This window comes from Stegostoma tigrinum, chromosome 23 (assembly GCF_030684315.1).
Source record: "Stegostoma tigrinum isolate sSteTig4 chromosome 23, sSteTig4.hap1, whole genome shotgun sequence".
Classification (NCBI taxonomy): Eukaryota; Metazoa; Chordata; class Chondrichthyes; order Orectolobiformes; family Stegostomatidae; genus Stegostoma; species Stegostoma tigrinum.
Window position 1 is genome coordinate 11,945,450 of NC_081376.1, and position 27,323 is coordinate 11,972,772.

Consider the following 27,323-nt stretch of genomic DNA (forward strand, 5'->3'; position numbering starts at 1 on the left):
TGCTTCATGCAATAATTTTAATAAATATATTATGCAGAACATTGCATGATAAGTCATTGAGCAGCGTAAACATATTAATAATTGCACTGAATACTTTTTAGTATAGAAAATATACAAGTATGGTGGTTGCTTGATCTAATACCATTTTATCAGCAAACGTCCTCTTTTTCACTCTTAGAGCTGTGGCTATTGAACATTTACCAACAGTCTTTCCCGTTGGCTGCTCTTTATCATGAAGGCCATCAGTTCTATGAGTGAGGGGGCTACAGACAAAGATGCTGTTCAAATGAGAAAAATCACAGCTCAACAAGAGATTGAAGACTGGAAGATTACTTCCCATTTGGCAAATGAGGTAAAGATCAGTGGCAGGAACTTTAAATGTGGTTTTCATTCCTCATCACTGAAATAAACTTATGCACCATAATCGTTGTTGCACAGAGAGGAGCTAAATTAGCCCAGGCATTCAGGTTAGAACTGCAGACTCCTTCAAGAGAAACACCCTGCGCTGATGGAGGTTCTTATCACGATCACTTGACAGGGCAACTATACATACAACTGTCAAGTATTCAAGATTTATTCCTCTCTTAATAACCAGCACATGTTAGAAAATGACCTCAAATTACTAGTTTCAAGTAAATACAATCCGATTGGAATTTTATTCATTCCATAAAGACCCAATAAATACAAAACTGAAGAAAGATCAGAATGCAAGATTTGCTAAGCACTAAAAGGTAACACTTTACCCATTGCTGGTGGATTGTCATTCTGATTGCGATCCAAATCAGTCCTTAAAATATTGCATTTCATACATAATCAAAACATTGCTGAGCTTAGCTTGGCTTCAGGCTAGTTAAAAATGGATCATTACAAGCAGATTTCACTTCAGTTATTCAGTTTGTTAAACCTTTATTGATATCGGTCCAGGAGCCCTGATCCTTTCCATTGAAACTATTGATGGTTGATGCACAATTTATGGAGGGCATTGTAATGTGATTCCCATCATTGTGATGCAAATGGAGAGCAGGAGACTGTAGCTGTTGACTGAAGCAGAACCAGACACTGGAAAATGAAATGAAATGAAGAAAGTCAACAATATTCCTCTACAGGGATAGTAGGAACTACAGATGCTGGAGAATCTGAGGTAATAAGGAGTAGAGCTGGATGAAGACAGCAGGCTAAGCAGCATCAGAGGAACAGGAAGGCTGATGCTTTGGGCCTAGGCCCTCTTCAAGGGTCTAGGCCCAAAACATCGGCCTTCCCGCTTCTCTGATGCTGCTTGGCCTGCTCTGTTCATCCAGATCCACACCTTGTTATCCCAATATTCCTCGACAGTTCCCTTTAACCTTTTGAGCCAGAGTTGGTTTTAATTTTTATTTACAGTTTCTCCCACAGAATAACTTCATTTAAAAGAGCACTTTTCAATTTTTTTTAAGCAGTACAGCACAGAAACAGACCTTTCAGTCCAATTCATCCATGCCGACCAGATATTCTACATTAATCTACTCCCATGTGCCAGCATTTGGCCCACATCCCTCTCAACCCTTCCTGTTCATATATCCACTCAGATGCCTTTTAAATGTTTGATTTGATTTGATTTTGATTTATTGTAGTCACATGTACCTAAGTACAGTGAAAAGCATTGTTTTGTGAGCAGTACAGGCAGAGCATAACAAACTGTACCTACAGTTCATAGGGTGCTTAGAGCAAGGCCTGCACAGGAGATGTGCAAAATAAGATCAACATTAGCAAGATCCAATGGACTTAGAATTTAGTTTTAAAAGTGCGGAACGATTATCAGAAATGTGAGAATAAGATCTGCTGTCCAGGGCTTGCAAAGAGTTGCCCGGTGTCAGCATCATCTTCATTATCATGTATTATCTTTGCATCCGCCTCCACCACTTCCTCTCTTCTTCCAGTTGCACACTTTAAGCTCTGTTTGTCACTGGCTGCGTATCGTATTATAAGTGCGATTGGAAGTAACTGTGAACCTGTTGTCATGCCTCACTGGGGCAGCTAGGTATACAGCCCAGCTATTCCCGGAGTCATCACAAAAGTTAAAACATTTTAAAAAGTACATAGAATTCCCCAATTTACCTCTCTTTTGGACCCAGATTGACAGAAAGCATGGGCTTGTTTTTTGCACTTCACAATAATTACTATTTATTACAAATGTATAGATTCTAACTCCGGATAAACAATTATAAACCATCGACATGTAGTTGAACTGGTTAAAATTCTAACCATTTATAGAACTCTTTCTTTATACACCGGTGTGAACAGACACTATAAACAACATCAGTGTTCCGAATGGAGGGAAAGACCAGAAACTATTCTTTGGTCCCAGTCCGTAGAGTTTGGCCAAGACGACCCTTTAGCTGATCATAGAAACACAGAAAATGGGAGCAGGAGTAGGCCATTCATTCCTTCGAGACTGCTCCACCATTCAAAACAGTCGTGGCAGATTGTCCAACTTATTATCCTGTTCCCACTTTCATACCATACCTTTTGATCCTTTTAACCCAAAGAACTATACCTAACGCCTTGAAAACATTCAATGTTTTGGCTCGACCGCTTTCTGTGGCAGAGAATTCCACTGGCTTATCTCACTCGGGTGAAGACATTTTCTCCTATTCTCAGTCTGAAGTGGCCAACAGCATATCCTTAGACTGCAACCCCTGACTCTGGACTGCCTGATTGCCAGGAACACCCTTCCTGTGTTTACCCTGTACTGTCCTGTTAGAATTTTACGTTTTTAAGAGGTCTCTCTCATTCTTCTTGACTCCAGTAAATATAGTCCTGACAGATCTGTCTCTGTTCAGACATCAGTCCTGCCAACCCAGTCAGTCAACTCACTCACTTCAAAGCACACTGAAGCATCTCTGCATCTTCCTCATGGTTCACCCTCCCACCCAGCTTTGTGTTGTGTGCAAATCTGTAGATATTGCATTGAGTTTGCTCACCTAAATTATTTGTGTAATGAATAGCTGGAGCCCACGAATTACTGCCTGCCACTCACAAAAAGACCCATGCAAGTCAGCTCTTTGTTTACTATCTCTATCTTTGCCAGCACACTACAACCCAATCCCATGCACTTTAATTTTACACATGCTAATATTTTATGTGGGACTTTATCTGAAGCATTTTGAAAGTCCAAATGGACAACATCCACTGGTTCCCTCTTATCATAGACTGAATATTATAAGGCCTTGCGGATTTAAATGACTGCTTCTTGGTTTTTCTTCTCCAAATATTTTTGCTTGTTTACAAGAAGCACGGAGTGATTTATAAAGCTCTCTGACTTATTGATTGAATGTCACAGCTTCTGACAACTGGAAAGGGGACATAAACTGGTTATTTTAAAGTTTGAGATGCTTTTTACTGCAGTGCAAATACAGATCTGTCACTTCCAGAGATCTGTTGCACACGGCCTGAAAATTCACAGCCCTAACCTGTTAAGCTGCCTGAGAGTCATTAACAAAGTTGTTGGCTGGCAGAAGTCCTTTGTAATTAATAACTGGTCAACATTTCACAGACTAATTAGCAATTTGTTGCCAAGTGAATTCCATTTATATGCAGCCCTCTAACTCCAGCTCATCTGTAACTAGGCTTTTCCCACTCCTTGATGAAGCAATATGTTAGCAGCACTTACGATGGGTGTCAGGTAACTTGCTTTTAAAAAAGTTTATCAATCCTCCAACAGTCCTTGGCTTTTGAACCTCTCCTTTTCCCAATTCAATCCATAATCAAAAATGCAGATAAATAAAAGATATGGTCTCTACACTGTATAGATTAAATACTTTATTAATTTTGATTCTGTATGTTTGAACAAATGTAGAAACCTCACAGTGATGCAGTTTTGTTTTCCAAAATTGCCTGACAGCACCAACCAATCCTGGCTACAATGTTCATGTCAGGGTGCAGAACTAATGGAAAATGCTACTTACATTCCTGTAAGGCAAAGTTCCCAAGCCCAGCTGGTGATATTCCACCTCTGAGGCCAAGTCCCAGACTCATCACCTCAGCCACTAAGTGTGTGTTAACCCAACGCCGCACTATTTCATGATTTTCATTTTCTTTAAGGGAATTCAGGTTAATTCCAAGCAGATCTCGAATGTTCTCGGCGGTGAGTTTCTGAAAATATGAAAAAGCCACAATACAATGACAACATTGTCCTCACTCTTCCTTCCACATTCTTTCTGAAATGATTCAAGAACAATCAGGTGCATAAGCAATGTGGAAACAGAAGGTCTCACCTATTTCCTGTTAATAATGTGAGTAAGTATTTATCCCAAATGTTTTCAGATCCCTTCATCCATCAAACCAATCTAATAATACGTGTTAACAAAGTTTCTTCTTCAACATTGAGTCTTTCCATTCTGTCAACAGATTTAATTTCACTTCTGATATCACTCCCTCCAATCAACTCAAGCTGTGTAACTCTAACCAAGTGGAGCTATAAATTGTCTTTTGAATTTGAAACATCGGAGGTTTATACATGGAATCCCCACAGTGTGCAACATACCTTTGGGCCTAACAAGTCCACTCCGCTCCTCCAAAGTGCATCTCACCCAGACACATCCCCCTATCCTTTCCCTGTAACCCTCCATTTCCCATGTCGAATCCATCTAATTTACACATCTCTAGACACTACTGGCAATTTAGCATGGCCATTCTAGCATTTAAACCTGGTTGAAGTGAGGTAAACTTCATGGTTCCCTTTCCTTCACAGCTGAGATCATGATGTTCAGATGTGGTCTCTGGTCAAGGCAAGGTCTCATAAATACAGCAGTTGTGCAGAAAGGAGGTGACCTATGGTGATTAACATGGGCTGGAGTGTATGAATTCCTGTTTCTGGGCGCTGTATCTAATATCGGGTTTCTGTGTGAGGTGTTTAAGAGCTGGATGTTGGTGCATGCCTCCACTGATACTCACTTCTACTTCCACTGGATTGAGGCGGCTGAATGTCTCAAAGTCCATGTTGATGTCGCCAGCAGCTAAATGCTGTAAATCAGACACTTGTGCACCACCTTTTAGAGATCAGAAAGAACTATCAGCTCACTATTTCTCAACAACAATTCTTCATAAAAATAGAGTGAAATGGAAGATTTAATTCATTCGTTTTACTAATAAACTTGCTTGGTTAAAGATGGTAATGAACTGAAAATTAATTGATGTGCATATTTTTTTTCAAATAATCATCAAAGCAGATTGTAATATAGCTTACCAATATATGGCTTGAGTTTGTTAAAATAGGCTTTAGGATCACCAGCAAGATCCTGGAACGCAACTTTAGCGATCCCAAAAAGAATGTCTTTCTTCGCCTGGGTACATGTGGAAATATTCAGTGGTTTGGCTTTCCTGCAACAGAGTGGTAATGATTTTTTGTTAACATGAACACTTTTAGGACTTTGTTGGTCTGAGTTCTCAGTTGGTCTGAGAATTGTCATTACACTTTGTTTCATGTTATCAGCAATTGTCCATTTACAAAGTGATCCTGGGAATCAGAGGTTTTCTGGGTCACCATTAAGGCTGTTTAACTGGGAGTTTGAATATTTTCCAGGCTCTACTGAAGATAGTGGCGTCAAGTTGTGTACTTTTTCTTTTCAGTACTGTCTTTCAAATACATCTGTGCCGTAGGAACTCAAGGATCAGCTGTTTAATTTACATTGTTTTGATCAGAGCGCACTCTCTGATTTGCTGCTTGTCAGCTCGTGATAATTTCAAACTGTTTCCTTGTTTTCTCCTTCAAGTGCCTGCACTTGGATTTCATGCTGAAGCATTTTGCCAATTTACTGTGGGCAACATTGATTTTTACAGACACCAGTGGGTAAAGCACCCCATATTTATCTGTTACATCAGCTTGAGAGAATCTGACACTCACTTCAGTTCACTGGGAAGGATGGTCCTGAGGTTCTCTTCACGCAGAGTACATAATACTGGACCACCAATGACATCCAATGCAGTGGCATTTAGTGGCCCAGATCTCTGCAGGTAATTTGCAATAATTGCTTTGGTCTAAAAAGAAAAGAACCAGTGAAAGTTGGGTTTATTAACTTTTGCTCCATGCATGGTACAAATTCACAATAGTTTCTAACTACTTATTCATTTTCTCCACTGCTATGTATAAAATCAGGGCAGCTAACTTTTGACACAGGAAAAAATATAACATTTCCTTGTTGGAAACCTGGGACAATAAAGGCTCGATAACCGAATGCATGTTCCTTCAGATGTCAATTGAGTTGCTGTACATGTAGAGAAATCTTTGCTGTCATGGTTACCACAATGGCTTTTGTCAGAATCCATTCCAAAGATCTAATAAAAATCTTCCCTGACTGCCCCTTATTTAGCAAACCAGTGTGTATATTATTTTTTATTCATTCACTAGATGTGAACATCATTGGCCATGCCAACATTTATTGCCCATCCCTAAGTGCCCAGAGGACAGTTAAGAACACTGTGCAAGAGCTGTGTGTCTGGAGTCTAGATGGCAGTTTTCTGCATTAAAAGGATGATAGTGATTCTGACAGGGTTTTCCTGAAAATCAACAGCAGCTTCATGGTCATCATTAGACTCCAAATTCCAGGCTTTGTTACTGAATTCAAATTCCATCATCTGCAACGGTAGGATTTGAACCCAGGTCCCCAGAACATGACCTGGGTCTTGGGATTAAGAGTCTAATGATAATACCAGTAGCCCATCACCTCCTTTTAATCAACCATAATGGCCCAGAGTCTTTCCAGCAACATAAGACTCTGTAAGCCAGGAGCTACCCCTCACACTGTGAAGGGATTCTCCATTGCCTGCTTATCACAGACAGGGACCTGGAGTTGCAGCTGAATGGTGTGGTGGTGAACAGTGCAGTCCCTTTTCCAAACAATCCTCACAGCAGGCCCAGCCACCAGGTCCAACCAGTCCAGAATCAAACTGCAGCCTGGGTCAGTGCTGTGTCAATTTGGAATGGAAAACAAAGGAACAGAGTGTTATTTAAATGGAGAAAAACTGCAGAAAACTGCAACACTAAGGGACTTTGAGGTACTAAAGTATGAAACACAGAAACCTAGCACACAAGGGCAGCGGATAATCAGGAAGGATTATGGAATGTTGGGCCTTATTTCAAGAGGGTTGGAGTATAAGAATAGGGTATCTTATTGCAACTGTACAAGGTGCTGGTGAGATCATATATGGAGCACAGAGAGCAGTTTTGGCCCCCTTTATTTAAGGAAAGATATCATTTCACTGGAGATAGTCCAGGGAAGATTCACTAGGATGATGGTATGGAGGGATTATCTTAAACAAGTTGGGACTCTATTCACTGGAGTTTAGAAGAATGAGAGTTGATCTCACTGAAACATACTGGATTCTTACGGGGCTTGACAGAGTAAATGCTGAGAGGGTTTTCCCTCCTGGGAGAGTCTCGGATCAGAGGGAACAGTCTAAGAACAAAGGGGCACCAATTTAAGATTGAGAGGAGGAAGAGGAATGTCTTCTCTGATGATTAAGAATTCCTTACCGCAGAGTACTGTGGGGACAGAGACCTTGTGTATGTTTAAGGCTGCGATAGATTCTTGATCAGCCGGGAAATGAAGGGTCACAGGAAAATTGGATATGAAGAATGTTGGATCAGCCACAATCTTATTGAATAGCAGAGCAGGCATGAGGGGCCAAATGACACTCTCCTGATTCACTGGGATAAGTGCCACCCTACAAAACATACAAACACACAACCAGAACAAGAGTAAGCCATTCATCCCCTCAATCCTGCTCTAACAATTTAATAAAATCACTGATCCAATTGGAACCTCAAATCCACATTCCCGGCTAACCACGTTCACCACCTTGCTTACCAAGAATCTATCCATCACTCATCCTCCTCTTCTCTACCTGCAGTAGATGACCACTTAGTTTTAGTCAGTGACCCTTAATTTTAGATTCTCCCACAAGAGGAAACATCATTTCCACACTCAATCTGTCAAGCCCCCTCAGGATCTAATGTTTTTACCAAATTGTGCCTTGCAGTCCTAATTTCTAGCAGATACAAGTCTACTGTTGAAAATTATCTCAAAAGACAGCCTGCCCAGTCCACATTTACAGCCTTCCTTATATAGGAGACCAATACTGTACACTGTATCCAGATGTGGTCTTACTAGTGTCCTGTAGAATAGAAACAATAACCTACTTACTCCCCTTGCAATAAACAAAAATATTTTATTAGCTTTCCTAATTACTTCCTGTACCGGCATACAAGCAGTTTGTGATTCATGCATTATCACAACCACATCCATCTGGAATCCCTCATCATTTAGATAATACGATTCTTTCCTTTTTTCCTGCCAAAGTGCATGATTTCACACCATCTCCTCTCACACTAACTTCAACACTGCCCACACATCTCACCAAGGCTCAATGATGACAACATTGTAGCATTGTCTCCACTTCACAGTTCTCATTCACCTCACCCTCCCAAGGCTTTTCCTGCTCTCTGCAGTTTCTATCCGCTAACTCATTCATTGCAGTCACCTTACCACCTCTTCTGCTCTCACATCAAAGCTAACTCCTCTTGCATTCACTTCCAATGTACTCAATCTCTCCCTTTGTCTCACTGCAGGATAGATCTTCCCACCACCCTGTCGGATGTCTCAACGCCACCCTGAATGATCCACTTGTAATTCCTTGATCTGGTTACACTTAACCTTCAGGACTGATTGTGGTCTGATTCTGGGACTGCCAGGACACAGATCTCTCGCCTCCAACAGAACTTGTGTCAATGAATGGATGAGGAAGATGGTAGCTATGGAACCAAGCAGTTACATAGTGGCCACAACAAGCACCTGTTGAGATGTATCCACCAGGCACCCAGTCTGATCAGGAATTTGTGTGTCTAGCTTCTTGGTGGGAGGAGAGGTGCTTTGGAAGTGAAGTATAAATAAGGTGAGTTAGGGTTTTAATAATATACAAGCACTTTGAAATAAAGGTCATTGCTACTCAATGGCAAAATTCTGAAGTCACTATTTAAGCCTAGACAGGAATATCAGGAAACAAATTCCTCAACATCAAGAATCAGCTATTTTTCATTCCAAATGCATTTGCCTTCATTTTTTGCTACTGTTCACACTACACCAGGCAGGGGTCAATCCTACTCAGTACATTTCCTTTCTCTCAGAAAATATTGAATGGAGAATGTTTTATCAAGTCTTCAGAAGCAAAGGTTTCCATTTTATCCCTATCTCTTGTTACAGTCCAAACAAAATTTGAATTCAGGGTTTAAAACATGCTCTTTAAGAAGCCATACAATCAGAAGCTTCGTGCTAATCCATACCGTATTCAGATTTGGGCTATTACTTAGAATAAGAGCAAGGGTATCCACATTCATTATGTTCCATGTGATAATTTCCTCAGGGCTATACACAGTAATAATGAAACCCAGCTGTCGGATCCGTTCTTCTGGCAGTCCGTTTACGTATATCTGTTCCAAAATATCAAAAAAAGTATATTCAATCAGTTTAAAGCACGCAAGTTGTCAAAACTACCAGATGAATTTTACCAGATATTGACTCAGTGTCAAATTTGGCGAGCTTCACAGAAGGAATTTCCCTGTGAGCCCTAGCAAGGCTTCTCACCCAATTCTCCAAAACTCACCAAGTGTCTATGAACCAGGCCTCTACCCTATCTTCCTTCTCACATAAGGCAGAAGTACTCTCCATTGTCAGGATCTTGCAAAACCCCTGGCCCATCTGGCCGTGCTCCCACTGCCAGACAGAAGTTGCTCTGGCTTGGTACGACTGAGGATTACTCTCCTTAGGCTTTGAGACTTTGCCATTTGATTGAAGTACATGCAGTGTGTTTGTTGCATGAGTTGCTGGCAGATGGTGCATTCTGACCTTGCTTTAGAATGGTGCCAATCAGCAATGTGACAGATCGCTACTGGCAACTGTGTCAAGCTGCCTGGCTTTGTGTTTGCACTTGAAAAAAGGGAAGCAAGGCAAGGCAGGGACTCTGTGAGCATCCAAATAGGTGGAAAGCGATGGACACTAAGAGAGTGAGCAAAGAGTTTTGGGAAGCAGCCTGATTGAATCATTGAAGTAGGCACCTGTTCTTGTGCACAATGCCCTGTCAACAGCATTGCAATAAAAGGGCTGTGTGCTCTAGAGTACAGCACTGACACAGAGATCGTATTATATATGGATCAGCGATGTGTCATATGGCTACAGTCTGGCTCATACATGTCCAACATCAATGTTTGTGGCTTGGGGGCATGGGGAGCATGTGCTCACTGCCCCACAGAGCATGCTCCTAGATGTTAGCCTGGTGTCCAAGATGGAGGGCTGTGGGAACAAGCAGCAAGTCATTGCTCCAACTTTCATGTCAGGAATTGCTACTGTCCAGTTTCAATCCACTGGGGTGGAGAATGGGAAATTGAGTATCAATGAAGTGAAATGAGTTCTCATGGAAGAGCAGCAGCCAGCAAATTAATACATTGGCCTCTCACCATTCATTCTCATGTTCGTTCAGAACATGGTTGGAGATGTGGAGAATCTAGTGTTTGGCAATTTTGTTATATTTTACCAACTGACTCACCAATGCTCACATCATTCTAGAGTTGGGAACAGACAAACCTATAGTTTCAACATTACCTAATGCTATGTAACGGCTGGGTCATGAACAAAGGTCAGAATTTTGCAAGACTTTAGATATTTTAACATGTAATTTCAAAAATATTAAGTGGCTCTCTGTTGGGGAGGGGATGTGGGGAAGTGTTTCACAAGGGAGGGTTCCATTCTTATGTTAATTCCTGGCCAACATCTCTGATTCTGCCGACCTGAACACCTTCTTTCAAATCCTTTACCCAACCCTACATCCCTGGCTTTGTCATGTCATTGGCATGCAGCAGAGCCAACCCATTTTTGCCAACTCATGGTCCCCATTAGCAGCTCTTCATTCTGCCTGGTTTACCGTTACTATCCCTTCGGTCTGCCTAACTGTTACCCTCCCTCTCTCTCTCTCTCTCTCTCTGTCTCTCCCTAGGCTCCATTTCTGCCTATCCACTCAATCATTCCCCTCCTCCCCCTATCTTGAGCATATATACCACCTTTTCAGAGCTACCATCAGTTCTGAGGAAGGGTCACTGAACTCAAAATCTTAACTCTACTTTCTGTCACCACAGATGCTGCCAAATCTGTTGGGTTTCTCCAACATTTTCTGTTTTTCGTTTCAGATTTCTGGCATCTGCATTTCTTTGTTTTCCTTGAAATACCCTGGTTGTGGTTAACCAAGTGGTCGCATGAATGATCCACAACCAGGACCTAAATGTATCCTGCCTGGAACTATCCTGCAGCAAAGTAGGGTATCTCAGCCCGGAGCTGTCAATAACGACTGTGAGATTTCTTTCTTTTGGCATCACTACAATAGAACGCAATGTAGATTTTCCCAGTTTGCACACAGGCAAGTGTGGTCTAGCAATTGGCCACTCTTTCAGTGACAATTTTAATGTTGACAATTCCTTGTCTTCTCCATTCACTCTTTCCAAACCTTCTGTTGGTTCTTTCTGGAATATCTCAAGGTCATCAAATCTCATGGGTTAAAGTCAATCCAATCCCCAACACTGCAATATGAAGTGCACCAGGATTTTCAGACAGCTTGGAATCAATCGGTCATTAGGCTTTACAAAATGACTGTCAAAATGAGCAGCAATGGATGGTTCCCTGGTGGTGGGTTGCTTAGAGTACTGTGAAAGCATTTAGCAGGGGCAAAAAACACATTATTAAATGATACATTCTTACCTCTCCCAGTTTCCCTTTTATGGCAAGAAGCTGCTCTCTGCTCAAAGCTATTTTTCCCAGTTGAGTGAGGTTTGCTATCAACACACTATTGTTCAAACAAGCATCTAATTGGCTGGGTGAATAAGATGCCAGGCGCAATGAATTACTGATCATTTCTCCTTTGATGAAGCCCATGGTACAATCTGTAAAAATAAATTTATTTACTGTGTTAGAACCATACAGATGTCAATTTGCAGCACAGTGGCTCAGTGGTTAGCATTGCTACCTCATACACCGGGGACCCAGGTTTGATTCCAGCCTTGGGCAACTGTCTGTGTGGAGTTTGCATATTCCCCCTGTGTCTGCGTGCATTTCCTCCCATAGTTCAAAGATGCGCATATTAGGTGGATTGGCCAGCTTAAACTGTCCATAGTGTCTAGGGTGGGAAATGCAGGGATAGGTTATGGGGTGGGTCTGGATGGGATGATCTTCGGAGGGTCGGTGTGGATTTGATGAGCAAAATGGCCTGATTCTTTGAAAATGTCGAACAGAACTGATGAAACATTCACAGTCGATTCTCAAGTTTTCCATGCACTAACTGCGAGTTATATTATTTGGAAGGTTTTTCACCAAGAAGCACATTGAGTTTTCTCACCATATTTTATTAAACATGCCTCATTAACTATCGATTCCACTCCTACAGTAATCCTCAGATCTGATTCTGTTCTGTTTAACCATGCACTGCTCCCAGAAGAGCTCACCACGACTGGCCAGAATTCACCAGTGCCCTCACCATCTTTAAAAGTCCACTGTCATTTGGGAGCTGCCCCATGCTGTTCCTGTCATTTAGCTCAGAAATGGTGGATGGATGGGGTGAATGAGTGGGGACGTCCTCTTTTGGACAGTTTCTTGGGGACTGGTTGTTGCTGGCACAGGATGCCCTCCATTCCCAGGACTAGCAGCAGAGTCAATGACGCCAAACCTTGCCAACCTAATCTCAGCCATCCAGCAGCATAGTAAGGGGAAGGGCAATGACCTCTGCACTCTGCCAGCGTAAGTGTGACCACCTTCTCTCCAATGCCTCACACTCACTCCATCTCTGCTACAGTAGCCACCTCCCGCTAACTTTCATGCGCTGCTATTGCCTACAGCACTGCTTACTCACTCAGTTGAGACATCTGCAACACTGTTGCGCCCTTTATTGTTCCAGAAGGAAACACAAGGAGGGATGTCTTGCTGCACTAGTGCCAAGCAGTGAGACCACTCTTGGAGTATTACGTACAGTTTTGATCTCCTTATCTGAGGAAGGATGTCCTGGCTGTGGAGGGAGTTCAACAAAGGTTTACCAGACTGATTCCTGGGATGGTAGGACTGGAAAATGAAGAAGAATTGGATTGTTTAGGATTATAGCCACTGGAGATTAGAAGAATGAGGGGGTTTCTCAGAAACATATAAAATTCCAAAAGGACTAGACAGGGTACTTTTTGGAAGGATGTTCCTGGTGATCAGGGAGTGCAGAACCATGGCTCACAGTTTAAGCGTGCGGAGGAGGCCTTTTAGGACAAGGACGAGGAGAAATGTCTTCACCCAGACAGTAGTGAGACTGTGGAATTCCCTGCCACAGAAAGCAGTTGAAGTCAAAACGTTGAATATTTTCAAGGAAGAGGTAGATACAGTTATTAGGATTAGAGAGATTATGAGATGAAAGCAGGAACAGGGTCCTGAATCAAATGATCCACCATGATCATAATGAATGACACAGCAGGCTTGAAGGGCCGAATGGCTTGTACTACTCCTTATTTTCGGTGTTTCTGAGAAAGCAGCTGGACTGAGTCAAGACAGTTCTGGGCTGTCCAAATTTCAGCCCCTGACCCCTGATGAGCAGAAACAACTGACTGACCATGTTCAAATCCTGGACTACTATCAGAGGCTGCTCTTGGCTTACTGCACTGTGAGGCCTTGGCTTTGCTGGGAGCCCCTGGCTGAAAGCTTTCCCCCTCCTATGCTTGACTGAAGTTTATTGACAACCATAGTATGCTGCATTTGTGTAAAGCAGCAAAGAAAGACAGAGTAATATGAGCCTGTTATCTCTGGCTGAGGGGGCAAAGCACATAAATGGAAGGCAGGCATTCTGCGAGCACCAGGCAGGCTCAGAGAGAGTGAGCACTGACAGCGAGCTAAGAGCCTGGAGATACAGTCTGGGCCCAGTCCGCAAGCTTTGTGCCTATCCCTAAGCACAGTGTCATTCCTGCAGCATTACAATGAGAGTTGCTGGTGAAGACCAAGGTGCAGGATTTGAAGAGCACAAGTGCCCTGCAAGTGTCAGCATAAGCTGGCACATGTCAGATGCCAACATCTATGAATGTGGGGTGATGTGTGGCTAGTGCCCATGCAGGTCCCTCTGAGATATTGGTGCCTATGTCCAGCATGCTGATTCTTTACCACCAGTTTCCCTCAACATCCCACATGTCAAAGTTGCTGGAAAAACTCAGCAAGTCTGGCAGCATCTGCGGAGGAGAAAACAGAGTTAACATTTCGGGCCCAGTGACCCTTCCTCAGAACCAGACCCAAAACGTTAACTCTGTTTTCACCTCCACAGATGCTGCCTAACCTGCTGAGCTTTTCCAGCAACTTCTCTTTTTGTTCCTGATTTACAGCATCTGCAGTTCTTTTGGTTTTTATCCTACAGGTCAAGATTTCTCGGTGTCTACCTACTTGGTGTGCTTGGAGGAGATGGGAAGCTGAATACTAATAAGAGAAGTTGGGCCTTTAGTAAGGCATTTATCGAGATATAATCCTCCTTGATTGGTAATTCACAGCTGACTAGTGTGAAACGTCACCCTTGTTCAGCAAAGACAGCAAAGATACAGTGAGATGGTCCCAATACCTAGCCTGATTTCTCATCCAATACTTCCACATAGGCCGTATAACTCAGAGCCCTGGGATCCTGCTGACGTAGCATATCTGAACTTTGAAGAGACTGTAGAAAATGTACAAAATGTTGTTGCATTCACCTGATAATCCGCACTTTCTTCAGAACAAGAAGACTGAGGGAAAACGAAAATGGGAAAGGGTAGTTCAGCTCCTCACTCTATCTGATGTCCAGTTATAATTATTCTGTGATAAGCTGGTTAGCAAAAATGTCACTTTAAGTCTGGAACACATTAATTTTTCACTCAGTTTTACTCCTGCACTATCAGGGAACCAGATAGTTATAGTGCCCCTTTAAGAGCTGGCTCTTCAGTTAATTCTCACTAATTGTTTTTCAGAATTCTATAAACCTTTCCTAAGGCAACTGAAGCAGCTATTCCTAACATCTGGGCCATTTTTGAGGCAGCAATGGTAGCTGTGGAGCTGCGGGTCCAATTTTTGATTTCATTTATTATTGTTATATGTACCACGATACAGCGAAATGTATTGTTTTGCATGCTATCCAGACAAATCATAACTTGCAGAAGTACATCAGCGTAATAAAGCAGAATGCAGGATATAGTCTTGTAGAAGGTGCAGAGCCAACTCTAACATATGAGAGATCTCTTCACAAGTCTAATAGCAGCGAGAAAGAATCTTATGGTACGGGTTTTCAAACTTTTGTATTTTCTGCCCAATGGACAGAGTATAACCGGGGTGGAAAGGGTCTTTGATAATGTTGACTGCTTTCCCAGGAAGCGTCAATTCTGAGTCAGGCTGTCAGCCTGTACAGTTCTGGCAGCTTTTCGGCATGGTTTAATCCAATGAGCTGAGGCTGGACTACAGACACCAACAGACCCTGTAAAACGATAGCTGTTTTGGCTTTTCTGTCCCCGTGTCCCCACTGTTTGAATCTCCAACCCATGAGGAACAAAGCGCTTCCTCCCGAACTCCATCCCGCCTCCGCAATTGCCATTTGATCATTGCGCCACGTGTGGAACATTGAAATGCAGCCACAGCTGAAATATGTTTGAGAAGCATTGATGCAGCAAGAGGGAAGGCCTCTGGTGGCCAGTGATAGTGTCCCTACTTCTGAGCCCAGAGACTTAGGTTCAAGTCCCACCTACTCCAGAGGTGTGTCATGACATCTCTGAGCAGATTGTTTAGGAAAGATATACTCTTAGGGAAAGGAATGCTGTTTGCTACAGCAATATCCCCATTTCTACATTGTGTTACTGAATATTTGCTTGGGTTTATTCTATACTTCAGCTGTAATCAGAAATTAAATTTGAGCAGTTGTTACTGTTGTATGTGGAATAGACAGGACAATGCAGCCAGTGATCCATCACAATACAGATGGAATTCATTTAGTGTTGTTCTCCAACAGGAACTTAATTTATGCATTTCATGTGATTCTATTATGTTTTTATATCAATAATAATGTCACAAACAATAGGGGCACTGAGACTGCCGCACCATCAGTGGATCCTACTCCACTGTCAAGTGTCATGTAAACTTTTTTAAACCTTGCTAAGGAAGAAAGCATTGGCAAACACTTCCTCAGAGCCCTTAGTTACTCAGTATCTTCAATAGCACAGGGAGCGGGGGTGAAGGCTGTCACTATAGTAGGATTATAGAATCATGGCAGAGAGCAGCACCACAGAACTATGAAGCAGTAACCTTGCAATAAAGAGCTAAAGCCTCATGATCTGGCCAAGGGCAGTTAGCAGGATATGTTCGGTTGCCTCAGTCAGATGTATGCATGCTATTGTCTGATACTCACCGGTGGCCCGTCTCATTCTCCTTTTAGATACCATCTGGCTGGAGCTTTGTGACATGTTCTCTCCAACACCCTGCAGATTGCAAAGTAATTACTTAACTTTCAATTTGTTTATGTATTACAGCTTCAATGAACAATGAAGTAACTCACTGTAAACATTGATATCAAGTATATTGCACGCTACTAGGTCAGAAATCACATGACACACTGGTTTATTTGAAAGCACAAGCTTTTGTAGTCCTGCTCCTTCTTCAGGGATTAGTGAGAGAGGTGGCATCAGACACTTTGAAATTTGGTGTGTGATACTACCTCTCTCACCAACACCTGAAGAAGGAGTGGGACTCCAGAAGCTTGTGCTTTCAAATAAACCTGTTGGACTATAACCTGGTGCAGTGTGATTTATGGCCCTGTCCACTTCAGTCAAACACTGGCACCTCCACATCATTACGTGCCACTAATCAGCATGTGGCATAGACTGCCTTCATTGCTATTCAATGGAGTCTGTTGCTTTTACATGCACTGCAGGAAAATAGTTGCATTGAGCCCAATATCAGTTACAGGGATCGTAACATGCAATCTACTTGCCCCTGGTCCCACTGAAGCAAGCAGAACCTGCATTTGGTGCAGCCTTCTTATTGACAGTACATGACACCATCCCTGTGCATTCCTAGCTGAAATAACTCACTACATCCTTCACTTAGCACTATTACTGGTTATATTCGAATTGGATTTTTCGACAGTATTCACTCTAGAAAATGACAATGTTGTTGAGGAGAGTACTGAGATACAGGCTACTAGACTAGGTGGGATTGAGGTTCACAAGGAAGAGGTATTAGAAATCCTACAGAGGGTGAAGATAGATAAGTCCCCTGGGCCGGATGGGATTTATCCTAGGGTCCTCTGGGAAGCCAGGGAGGAGATTGCCAAGCCTTTGACATTGACCTTTAACTCGTCATTGTCTACAGGAATAGTGCCAGAAGACTGGAGGATAGCAAACGTGGTTCCCCTGTTCAAGAAGGGGAGTAGAGACAACCCTGGTAATTATAGACCAGTGAGCCTTACTTCAGTTGTTGGTAAAGTGTTGGAAAAGGTTATAAGAGATAGGATTTATAATTATCTAGAAAAGAATAATTTGATTAGGGATAGTCAGCACGGTTTTGTGAAGGGAAGGTCGTGCCTCGCAAACCTTATTGAGTTCTTTGAGAAGGTGACCAAACAGGTAGATGAGAGTAAACCGGTTGATGTGGTGTATATGGATTTCAGCAAGGCATTCGATAAGGTTCCCTGCAGTAAGCTATTGTATAAAATGCAGATGAATGGGATTGTGGGAGATATAGCAGTTTGGATTGGAAATTGGCTTGCTGAAAGAAGACAGAGGGTGGTAGTTGATGGGAAATGTTCATCCTGGAGACCAGTTACTAGTGGTGTACCACAAGGGTCGGTGTTGGGTCCACTGCTGTTTGTTATTTTTATAAATGACCTGGATGAGGGCGTAGAAGGATGGGTTAGTAAATTTGCAGATGACACCAAGGTCGGTGGAGTTGTGGATAGTGACGCAGGATGTTGTAGGTTACAGAGAGACATAGATAAGCTGCAGAGCTGGGCTGAGAGGTGGCAAATGGAGTTTAATGCAGACAAGTGTGAGGTGTTGCACTTTGGTAGGAGTAACCAGAATGCAGAGTACTGGGCTAATGGTAAGATTCTTAGTAGTGTAGATGAGCAGAGAGATCTCAGTGTCCATGTACACAGATCCTTGAAAGTTGCCACCCAGGTTGACAGGGCTGTTAAGAAGGCATACAGTGTTTTAGCTTTTATTAATAGAGGGGTCGAGTTCCGGAACCATGAGGTTATGCTGCAGCTGTACAAAACTCTGGTGCGGCCGCACTTGGAGTATTGTGTACAGTTCTGGTCACCGCATTATAAGAAGGATGTGGAAGCTTTGGAAAGGGTGCAGAGGAGATTTACAAGGATGTCTCCTGGTATGGAAGGAAGGTCTTATGAGGAAAGGCTGAGGGACTTGAGGCTGTTTTCGTTAGAGAGAAGAAGGTTGAGAGGTGACTTAATTGAGACATATAAAATAATCAGAGGGTCAGATAGGGTGGATAGGGAGAGACTTTTTCCTAGGATGGTGACAGCGAGCACGATGGGGGCATAGCATTAAATTGAGGGGTGAAAGATATAGGACAGATGTCAGAGGTAGTTTCTTTACACAGAGTAGTAAGGGAATGGAACGCTTTGCCTGCAAAGGTAGTAGATTCGCCAACTTTAAGTACATTTAAATCGTCATTGGACAAGCATATGGACGTACATGGAATAGTGTAGGTTAGATGGGCTTCAGATTGGTATGACAGGTCGGGACAACATCAAGGGCCGAAGGGCCTGTACTGTGCTGTAATGTTCTATGTTAATATATTCTATGTTAATATGGATGACACTGACTAGCCTCTGCTAAGTACACACTTCAAAGGCTCATGAGTATCATTTGAAATGTTAACGCTTTCACTGTCACTAGCTCATGTTTATGGTGATAACAGCCCATGAAGAGCACAGGCCTTCCCTTGTCTCTCCGTCTCTCTTCTTTCTCTGTCTGCCTTCTTTCTAACTCTACCTTGCTCTTTTTCTCATTTTCCATACTTTCTCTTTCTTTTCCCATTCTGTCTCCCTTCCTCCACACTATAGCAAAGATTGGGTCTTGATATGAGATGAGCAGGTAAATGAGACCTGTCTCGGTCTGTTAGGTGCTCGGTCTGCAACACAATGTGCTGTTTCAACAAACCCGTTTTTAGTTTGGTTTAAACCAGATCCCAGAACTGACTGGGTGAGAGAAGGTGTGAATTCTCTGCAGTTTTAGGTCAGAATGACCATGCTTCTGTAAAAGAGAGTGACATTAATTCTGTACACAACAGAGATAGTGACAAGATAGTGGCAACTTTGAAAGAATAATTTTCTTGCTTTTGTCTACACCACCAGAAAACCAAATCTAGAATACCTGGAGACATAACTTGCTGACCCTTGCCAAACCTTTTCGGTAAATTATCTCAAGAGTTCCCTAGGATTACTGGATGTTTCAGCAGAGACAGGAATAGCCAGTGGATATGTGGACCTGTCGCAGCTGGGGAGAGACAACAATTCAAAGGGGTAGAAAATGGGATACGCCACAGATCAGGGTGGGAAACAAGATTCAAATGAATCTCATGAAGTTCAATAAGATTACAAGCTCTGTAAAAGAATTCATTGATGCACAGGGCAGGTGATGTCCTTTGAAGATATGTCACTGGTTTCCACCGCTTGCACCGCAGCCAGGTTTTTGGGGGTCAGACTCTGTGAACTAACCTCAGAGAGCACCTGATCCCCATCCCCTTCTTCAGGTCAAATATAGCCAACGCCTTCAGCATCACGTCCGCAAATGCGGGGGGAGCCCTATCTGTGGGTGTCCTGTGGCTCCACTTGCTATGTTATAGCTCCAGGCCCAGCCTTTCAGAGAGGGAATTAGCAGTTTCTGTTGACTGAGGGCAGCTCCTTTTGAAGACGGGAGAGCTGGCCCGGCCAGCTGTGCATCCACACATGTAAGCCGAGACCCTTTGCTGAGAACACTGTCAGGGAGCAGCAGCATGGTCTTCAAAGTCCCCATTTAACATTGCCACATATTACATTGCTTTATTTTAACATCAGTTACATTTAGAGTCATAGAGATATACAGCACGGAAACAGAACCTTCGGGCCCGTGCATCCATGCCGATCAGATATCCTTTATAAGTGTAGTCCCATTTGCATCATTTGGCCCATATCCCTCCAAACCCTTCCTTTTCATATACCCATCCAGATACTTTTTAAATGCTGCAATCATGGTGGAGGCTGGGCTTGGAGCTATAACGTGGCAAATGGACACCCAAAGAGAGGACTCCTACATTGAAGGTATTGGCTATATTTGACCTGAAGAAAGGGACAGGGATCAAGTGCTCTGCGAGGTTAGTTCACAAAGTCTGACCCCAAATCCCTGGCTGTGGTGCAAGTGGTCGATACCAGTGACATATCTTCAAAGGACATCAGCTGACCCACGTATCAATGACTCCTCTCACACTTTGTCATGCACCACCCTTCCAGCACTCAGCAGCAGGAAAAGACTCCAGTTCAGCCCTTAGGCAGTCCAGGCCTCTCTTCCTCGCCTTACAATGTTGCCAGCCTTACAATCACCTCTGACCACCCATCTACAAACCTCCAGGGGAGGCACAAGACAATACAACACACCCATCAAAGTTCCACCCTCCTCTTGCTTGTCAAGATGACCTACAATGAAAACAACATAAAACCACTTAGGGAAGAGATACAATTGCATTCTTGAGCTGTCCTGAAGTCATATTGCTCCACAGCATAAAGCCGGCTATGACTCAGATGCATTTTTAGATTTTGAAGACATCAAGGAACATAGGAGTATAGCATTGAGTTAGAGGATTAGCCATGATCGTGCTGAATGTTCCAGCAGGCTCAAAAGGCTGAATGGCCTATTCCTCTTCTGGTTTCTATTGCACCCAACTTGACCGCAAATGCTGACAATGGCATTATATTCCTGCTTTACGCACCTTTTCAAATCCCTCATCACGCTCATCCTGCAATCTGCCATGAAGTGGAAATCACTGCTGATCGGAACTTGAGCTTTCTTCCCTCCATCCCAGCTCACACGTCCACCCGTCCCACACCTCCCCACCAACGTCAAGACATAGCAGCAGAAGTAGGCTATTCAGCCCATCGAGTCTGCTGTGCCATCCAATGAGATCATAGCTGATCTGATAATCCTCAATGTCACTTTCCTGCTTTTTGCCCAAAACGCACTGGATTTCCTATCGATTAAAAATCTGTCTGTCACAGCCCTGAAAATACTTTAAGAGCCAGCCTCCACAGCTCTCTGTGGTAGAGAATTGCACAGATTCATTACTCTCTGAGGAAAGAAATTTATCCTCAGCTGCCTTAAATAAGCAACTCCTTATTCTGAGATTTTGCACTCTGGTCCTAGACTCTCTACACAAGGGGAAACACCCTTTCTACACCTACCTTATCAAGTCCTCTAAAAATCTTGTATGTGTCAATAAGGTCTCCTCGCAGTCTTCTAAACTGCAATGAGTACAGGCTCAATCTACGCCACCTTTCCCATTAGGACTGTCTCTGCACCGAGAATCATCCTAATGAACCCTCTCTGGACTATCTCCAACACCAGTATATCATTTCTTAGATAGAGGAATCAAATCAGTTCCCAGTATTCCAGCTGTGGTCGGCTGAGAGCATTGTACAGTTTTAGCAAGACCTCTCTGTTTTTATATCTCATTCCCTTCGAAATAAAGACCAACATTCCATTTACCTTCCCTTTTAGCAAGTGAACTTTTGTGATTCCTGAGCAAAGACTCCTAAATCCTTCTGCTCTGTAGCTTTCTGAAGTCTTTCTCCATATAAATAATTTTCAGCTCCTCTCTTCTTCCTTCCAAAGTGCATAACTTTACATGTTCCCCATGCTATATTTTACCTACCAAGATTTTGTCACTCACTTAATCTGTCTGTATCCCCTTGCAGACTCTGTGTCATCCTCACCACTTGCCTTCCCACCTATTTTTGCATCACCCTTGGCTATAGTACATTCATTTTCCCTATCCAATTCATGAATATATATTGTAATTAATTGAGGCCCATGCACTGATCTCTACAGCACACCACTATGGACCTACTGCCATGGGTGACCCTACCGGGAGCAAGCTGCCAATAACATCACTCGAGGGATCATCAGAACACGCAATCCTCTCCATCACAGACAGGCAGCAATCCTTGGAGGGAACATTGCCCTGTGGGCCAGCTGTCCTCTGCTGGAGTGACAGTACTTGTGCCCCTGCCATTGCCACTCCATCAGTGTTTAAACTTTTAGCAAAGATTTGCAGCTCAGGTTGTGGGTGAAGTTGTTGGCTTGCTTGCCAAGCTGGCTTGTTTTTGTTCAGATGTTTCATCACCATGCTCGGTGACATCATCAGTGGACTCTCTGATGAAGCGATGTTATTTCTACTCTGCTCGGAATTTATACTGTCTGGTCCGTTATGGTGAGTAGCATCATTTCTCGTTTTGTTCTATATGGGTTTAGCAATGGGATCCAATTCCATATGTTTGTTGATCGCATTATGGGTTGAGACCATGACTCTAGGAATTCCCATGTGTGTCTAGGTTTGGCTTGGCTACTATATTTATGTTGTCCCAGTTAAACTGATGGCCTTCCTTGTCTGAATGTACTGATATTAAGGAAGGGTTATAGTGTCATTTTGCTGCTAGCTGGTGTTCACATATTCTGACAGTTTCCTTCTTGTCCGTTTGATGTAATGTTTGTGGCAGTTGTTGCATGGTATTTTATAAACTATACCCAAGCCAAACATAGATCTGCACAGGAATACCTAGAGGCATGATTCTCAACGCATAAGGCAATCAACAAACGTATAGAATTGGACCCCACATATAAACCCATATAGAACAAAACTGGAAATGACAGTACTCACCATAACAGACCGGACAGTGTAAATTCCAAGAGGATTAGAGCAACATCGCTTCATTGGAGGGCTCACTGATGATGTTGTACAGCGTGGTGAAGAAATGTCTGAACGAAAACAACCCAGCTTGGCCAACAAGTCATCAACCTCACTCCATCAGTGCCTTTGCTGTTCGGCCATCGATCAGCCAGCACCAGCTCCTACCATTCCTGTCAAGGTGGAGCATTCCGTGACTAAATTACCTTCCTTCAGACCAAGAGCAGCTTCAGCTCAAACTGAAAAGTCATCTGCAGCTTCCCCCAGTAAAGTCTTTGCCAGTTGTGCTGCACTCACTGGTTAGCACTTTATGGAAAACACTGTCTACATGCCAAACAGGGAATGCACATACATTTGGAAATATTTTGTGCAAATGTGCAACAGAACATTTTTCCCCCAACTTACCAGTTGAGCACGCAAAACAGTCAAAAACAAACCTGTAAATGAAATATCAAAACCATATGTTAAAGGAAATCCCCACAAGTTATTTGTTCATCACAATACATAGTTCAAATTCAAGTGCAGCATCTGATTGTTGTGACAAGTCAAAGTTGAAAAAGAATGCAAATAAAACACTGCGGGGGCTTGAAATTTGAAACAAACAGAATGCTAGAGAAACTCAGCAGATTTGGCAACATCTGTGGAGAGAGAAACAGAGTTAACATTTTGAGTCCGAAACAGTCACACCAGGTTCAAAACATTGTTTCCATTTGTCTCTCTCCACAGATGCTGCCAGAGTTGCTGAATTTCTCTAGCATTCTCTACGCTTCAAATAGGAAAAAAAAAGACTGATTCCAGTTGCCTAACACAATACTGAACATCTGCAATTTTATGGAGAAGGTGCAGAATGCACTCTGACCAAGGGAAAGTGATTAAAGTTACATCGACCTGTAATTACACAGTCAGTACTGTTGCAATACTCAGAGTGAATCACTTGAAGATTACGCAAAACTGCAAAATGCTTCAACAGCTTCGAGTGCAATCAAATCAAAAGACACCATTAATTATTTTAAGTAAAAATCGAAAGAACCGTGAGGGTGTAAATCAGAAACAAAAACAGAAATTGCTGGAAAGGCTCAGCAGATCTAAGGTCACTGGACCTGATACATTAACCCTGCTTCCAGATCTGCTGAGCTTTTCCAGCACCTACTGTCTTTGTGCCATTGATTATTTCAGCCTTCATTCCTACCAAATTTTCCATGGAAATTTTTTCTAATCAAAGTGAAAGAATCTTTGAACAGAGAACTCTCAAATCTCTGAAGTGTAGAATTCCACAATTTCAATTGCTTTGATGATAGATTTAATTTGTTTTCTTAATTTTTGTTTGTGGTATTGAGTTATAACTGTAGGATTTCTTTAGTCTGTTGAAAAACCAAGTTTAATACCTGTTGGCTCTAACTGAGTCTGGCCACTGAGAAGACCCTTTTCTATCAGATTTTGAACACAGTTGTTGGTCTGTCAGGCAGTTTTCTTTATGGCATGTAGGGGACTGCGTGTCAAAGCAGAGAAACAAGCCCAATCTAAAATGCATCAATTTATTTCACACCTACTACCTCCTGTAAGTTACAGACAATTTCTGAAGGTTAAACAGCCAAAGAATTGACTTACCAATGACGACAAATGTCATCAACTTCACTGGAAAAGTCCAGTTAAGAACTGGTGTATTCCAACTCATTGCTGGTCAAATCTGACACTTTCCAAAACCAGAAACAACTTCAGACTTTTCTGTAAAAAGGATTAAGAATCTTAACTATCATACAGATGAGTGAAATGCAAAGTCTTAGAATTTCATCACTCATAAAATAATGGCTGGGAGGCCAAGTGAAACCCAACTGCATGCATCATGTTATGTTTGTGTTTCTGTTTCCTGTTATTGTGACTACCTGAAGCAATGTGTATCATCTACTGGATGCACTGCAGCAACTCACCCAGGGTCCTTCAACAACACCATCCTAAAGCAGGTCATCCACCACCTAGAAAGACAAGAGCAGCAGATGCATGTGGGAGCACTGTAACCTGTACGCTCCCCTTCAGGCTTTTTGCCATTCTAGCCTGAAAATATATCATTGGGTCCAAATTCTGAAGGTAATAATACTGAAAATGTTCTTAAACCTCCAAAGACTACAGCAGTTCAAGAGTGCCGCACACCACCACCAATAACTCGAAAGCAGTTAGGGATGGGCCATAAAATGATGCTCTAGCTAGTGATATGCAAAATAGAACACAGAGGCTACACAGTGATGGGAAGAAGTGCTGTCAATCAATTGTTCCTCACACCACTTTCAGCTTTTTGAAAATCATTGAAAAATTCTGGGTTTCTTTACAGAATAATCTTAGATTAAGATCCTTTTCTTAGTTAATAATTGTATTACAATCAATTGGCTGTAACTTCCTGTGTCACCACTGGATTTTTTGGATTCACAAGGTCAGGTTAATTTGATACTGAGCCAGTTCTGTCACTGTATACCAAGTTCCCTTTCAATATGAGATGTTCATGACAATTTAGCTGAAAATAATAACTGGAGCTGAAGAAAGAAAATGACCCAGATAGACCAGCCTATTGTCCACACAAAGAGAATAAAACCCTTGTGAATCTGAGATTAAATCATCATGCACTTACACAACAGAACTGTCACTCACAATGAGAAAGGGCAAGCTAGCATTTTAGGCCGGATTTCAAATCTGGTAAGTGGGAGAGGTTTGAATAAATAACAAGAAAATTGCTTTCCATCTAATCTCAAAGATTTTACATCCTAAAAGGAGTTGTTTCTCTTTATTTCTGGGATTATCATTTAATTAAGGTAGAGAAAATATATCAAAGACAGTTATTAAAAGTGAACACTGAAACCATTACACAGTCCAAGTTGTTTAAAAGAAAAAGATTTTCGACAGTGCGATACTGATAAACAGGTTGAAGCTACACTAAGCTCCTTAGCAGAGATTTGTTTAACACTTACACATTAAGTATCCCACCATGCGCAGTTCCTTCCGTTATAATAAATTGAGATAAAATTCAGACAGTTTTATAAAATGCATACAAACGTCCCCCATCACGCTTTTGATTCTGTGCTCAGTTTATGCCCAAAGATTATACCCTTATGAAGGTAAAAGTTGACATAGCCTTACCAGACCATAGGACTGCTTTCTCATTAAAGAGAGATAACTTGTGGTGGTTTAGCCTGAGGATCACAACATCTCAGGCAAGTAGAGAGGTTAAGGAGAGTCCTTTGTTGTACCTCAGACCCTGCAGAAATTGAACCCACACTGTTGTCATTATTCTGCATCAAAGGCCATATATCAAACAATAGACCGTGCCGCCAGGCACTATAGGATAATTGAAGCCCTGATTTAAACAGGTAACCCATACCATAATATTTTCCATTAGTCATGTTGAACATGTTTTACTGAGTGCATAAAAAATTGTAAAGGTTCCTTCGGAGGATTAGTTTCCTACAAATTACAATCTTTTGGAGAAGTGCAGCCTGACAAGTGAAGATTATGTCTACAATGTTGGAGAAGGTGGTAGATATATATTAATACACTGAGATGTTTCTCAGCTGTCTGAAAGTTCAGCTCCACAGAATATATCAAAAGCAAGCTTAAAAGTGGAATTATGCTGTAGCTGACAGCAGTACTGTGTGAAAATATTCCCATTAATCCCAAAAGAAAATTCCACACTTGCCATTTTAATATAAGATTGTCAATTTTAAGTAAATAGAAGGAAAACTAAATCTTGACAACTAACCTCTTGTCTTGAGGGCAGCCGGCTGAGCTCTGCAGAGAGTGAGAGTGAAGAGAAGGCTGAAGACTTGTTGCTGTAGCTAACTTGTTACAAATTCTCTTTATACTGAATTTCAGGTGTGGTTTATACTTCTTCGTGGATGTAATCTACACTTCAGAGCACTCAGAGATAACAGTGCAACACACCTTCACGTCTGAAGGGCTGGTCCACACTCCCAGGATATTCGTTATTTTTGGCATTCAGATAATTACAGGCCTAACAATTTTCCTTCAAAGTAATTAAATGTCACATTTTATTGTTTGTAGTCTGTATTTTATTACTTTCCCTCACTTCCAGTTTCCATGATAACAAACATGATCAGCACCAAGGACACAGCTGATGGCTGTTCTTACAAAACTTCTGAACACACTCTTCAGTTTTTCTCATATCCATTATCTCACTGATTACATCAAATACTGAGGCATAGAAACTGGCCATTCAGCACTCCACCCACCACCAATGCTCAGTAGCTGCAGTGTGTACTTTCTAGAAGATGCACTGCAAAAACTCAACAAAAATCTCAGACAACACCTTCCAAACCCATG

At 42.2% G+C, this 27,323-nt stretch overlaps 1 protein-coding gene across 1 annotated transcript; it reads right to left on the bottom strand.

The window, feature by feature from the left end:
* Window positions 1-26,888, bottom strand: LOC125462373 (mesothelin-like protein). Its single transcript, XM_048552372.2, has 12 exons — window positions 26,743-26,888; window positions 26,124-26,241; window positions 24,606-24,722; window positions 23,403-23,434; window positions 16,450-16,519; window positions 11,778-11,959; window positions 9,317-9,463; window positions 5,882-6,015; window positions 5,225-5,358; window positions 4,933-5,027; window positions 3,945-4,131; window positions 1-1,059 (listed from the first exon to the last, which is right to left on the bottom strand). The coding sequence occupies exons 3-12, from the start codon at window positions 24,670-24,672 to the stop codon at window positions 971-973; spliced, it is 1,137 nt and encodes a 378-aa protein (XP_048408329.1). The 5' UTR covers window positions 24,673-24,722; window positions 26,124-26,241; window positions 26,743-26,888; the 3' UTR covers window positions 1-970.
* Between the last annotated feature and the right edge of the window lie 435 nt (window positions 26,889-27,323).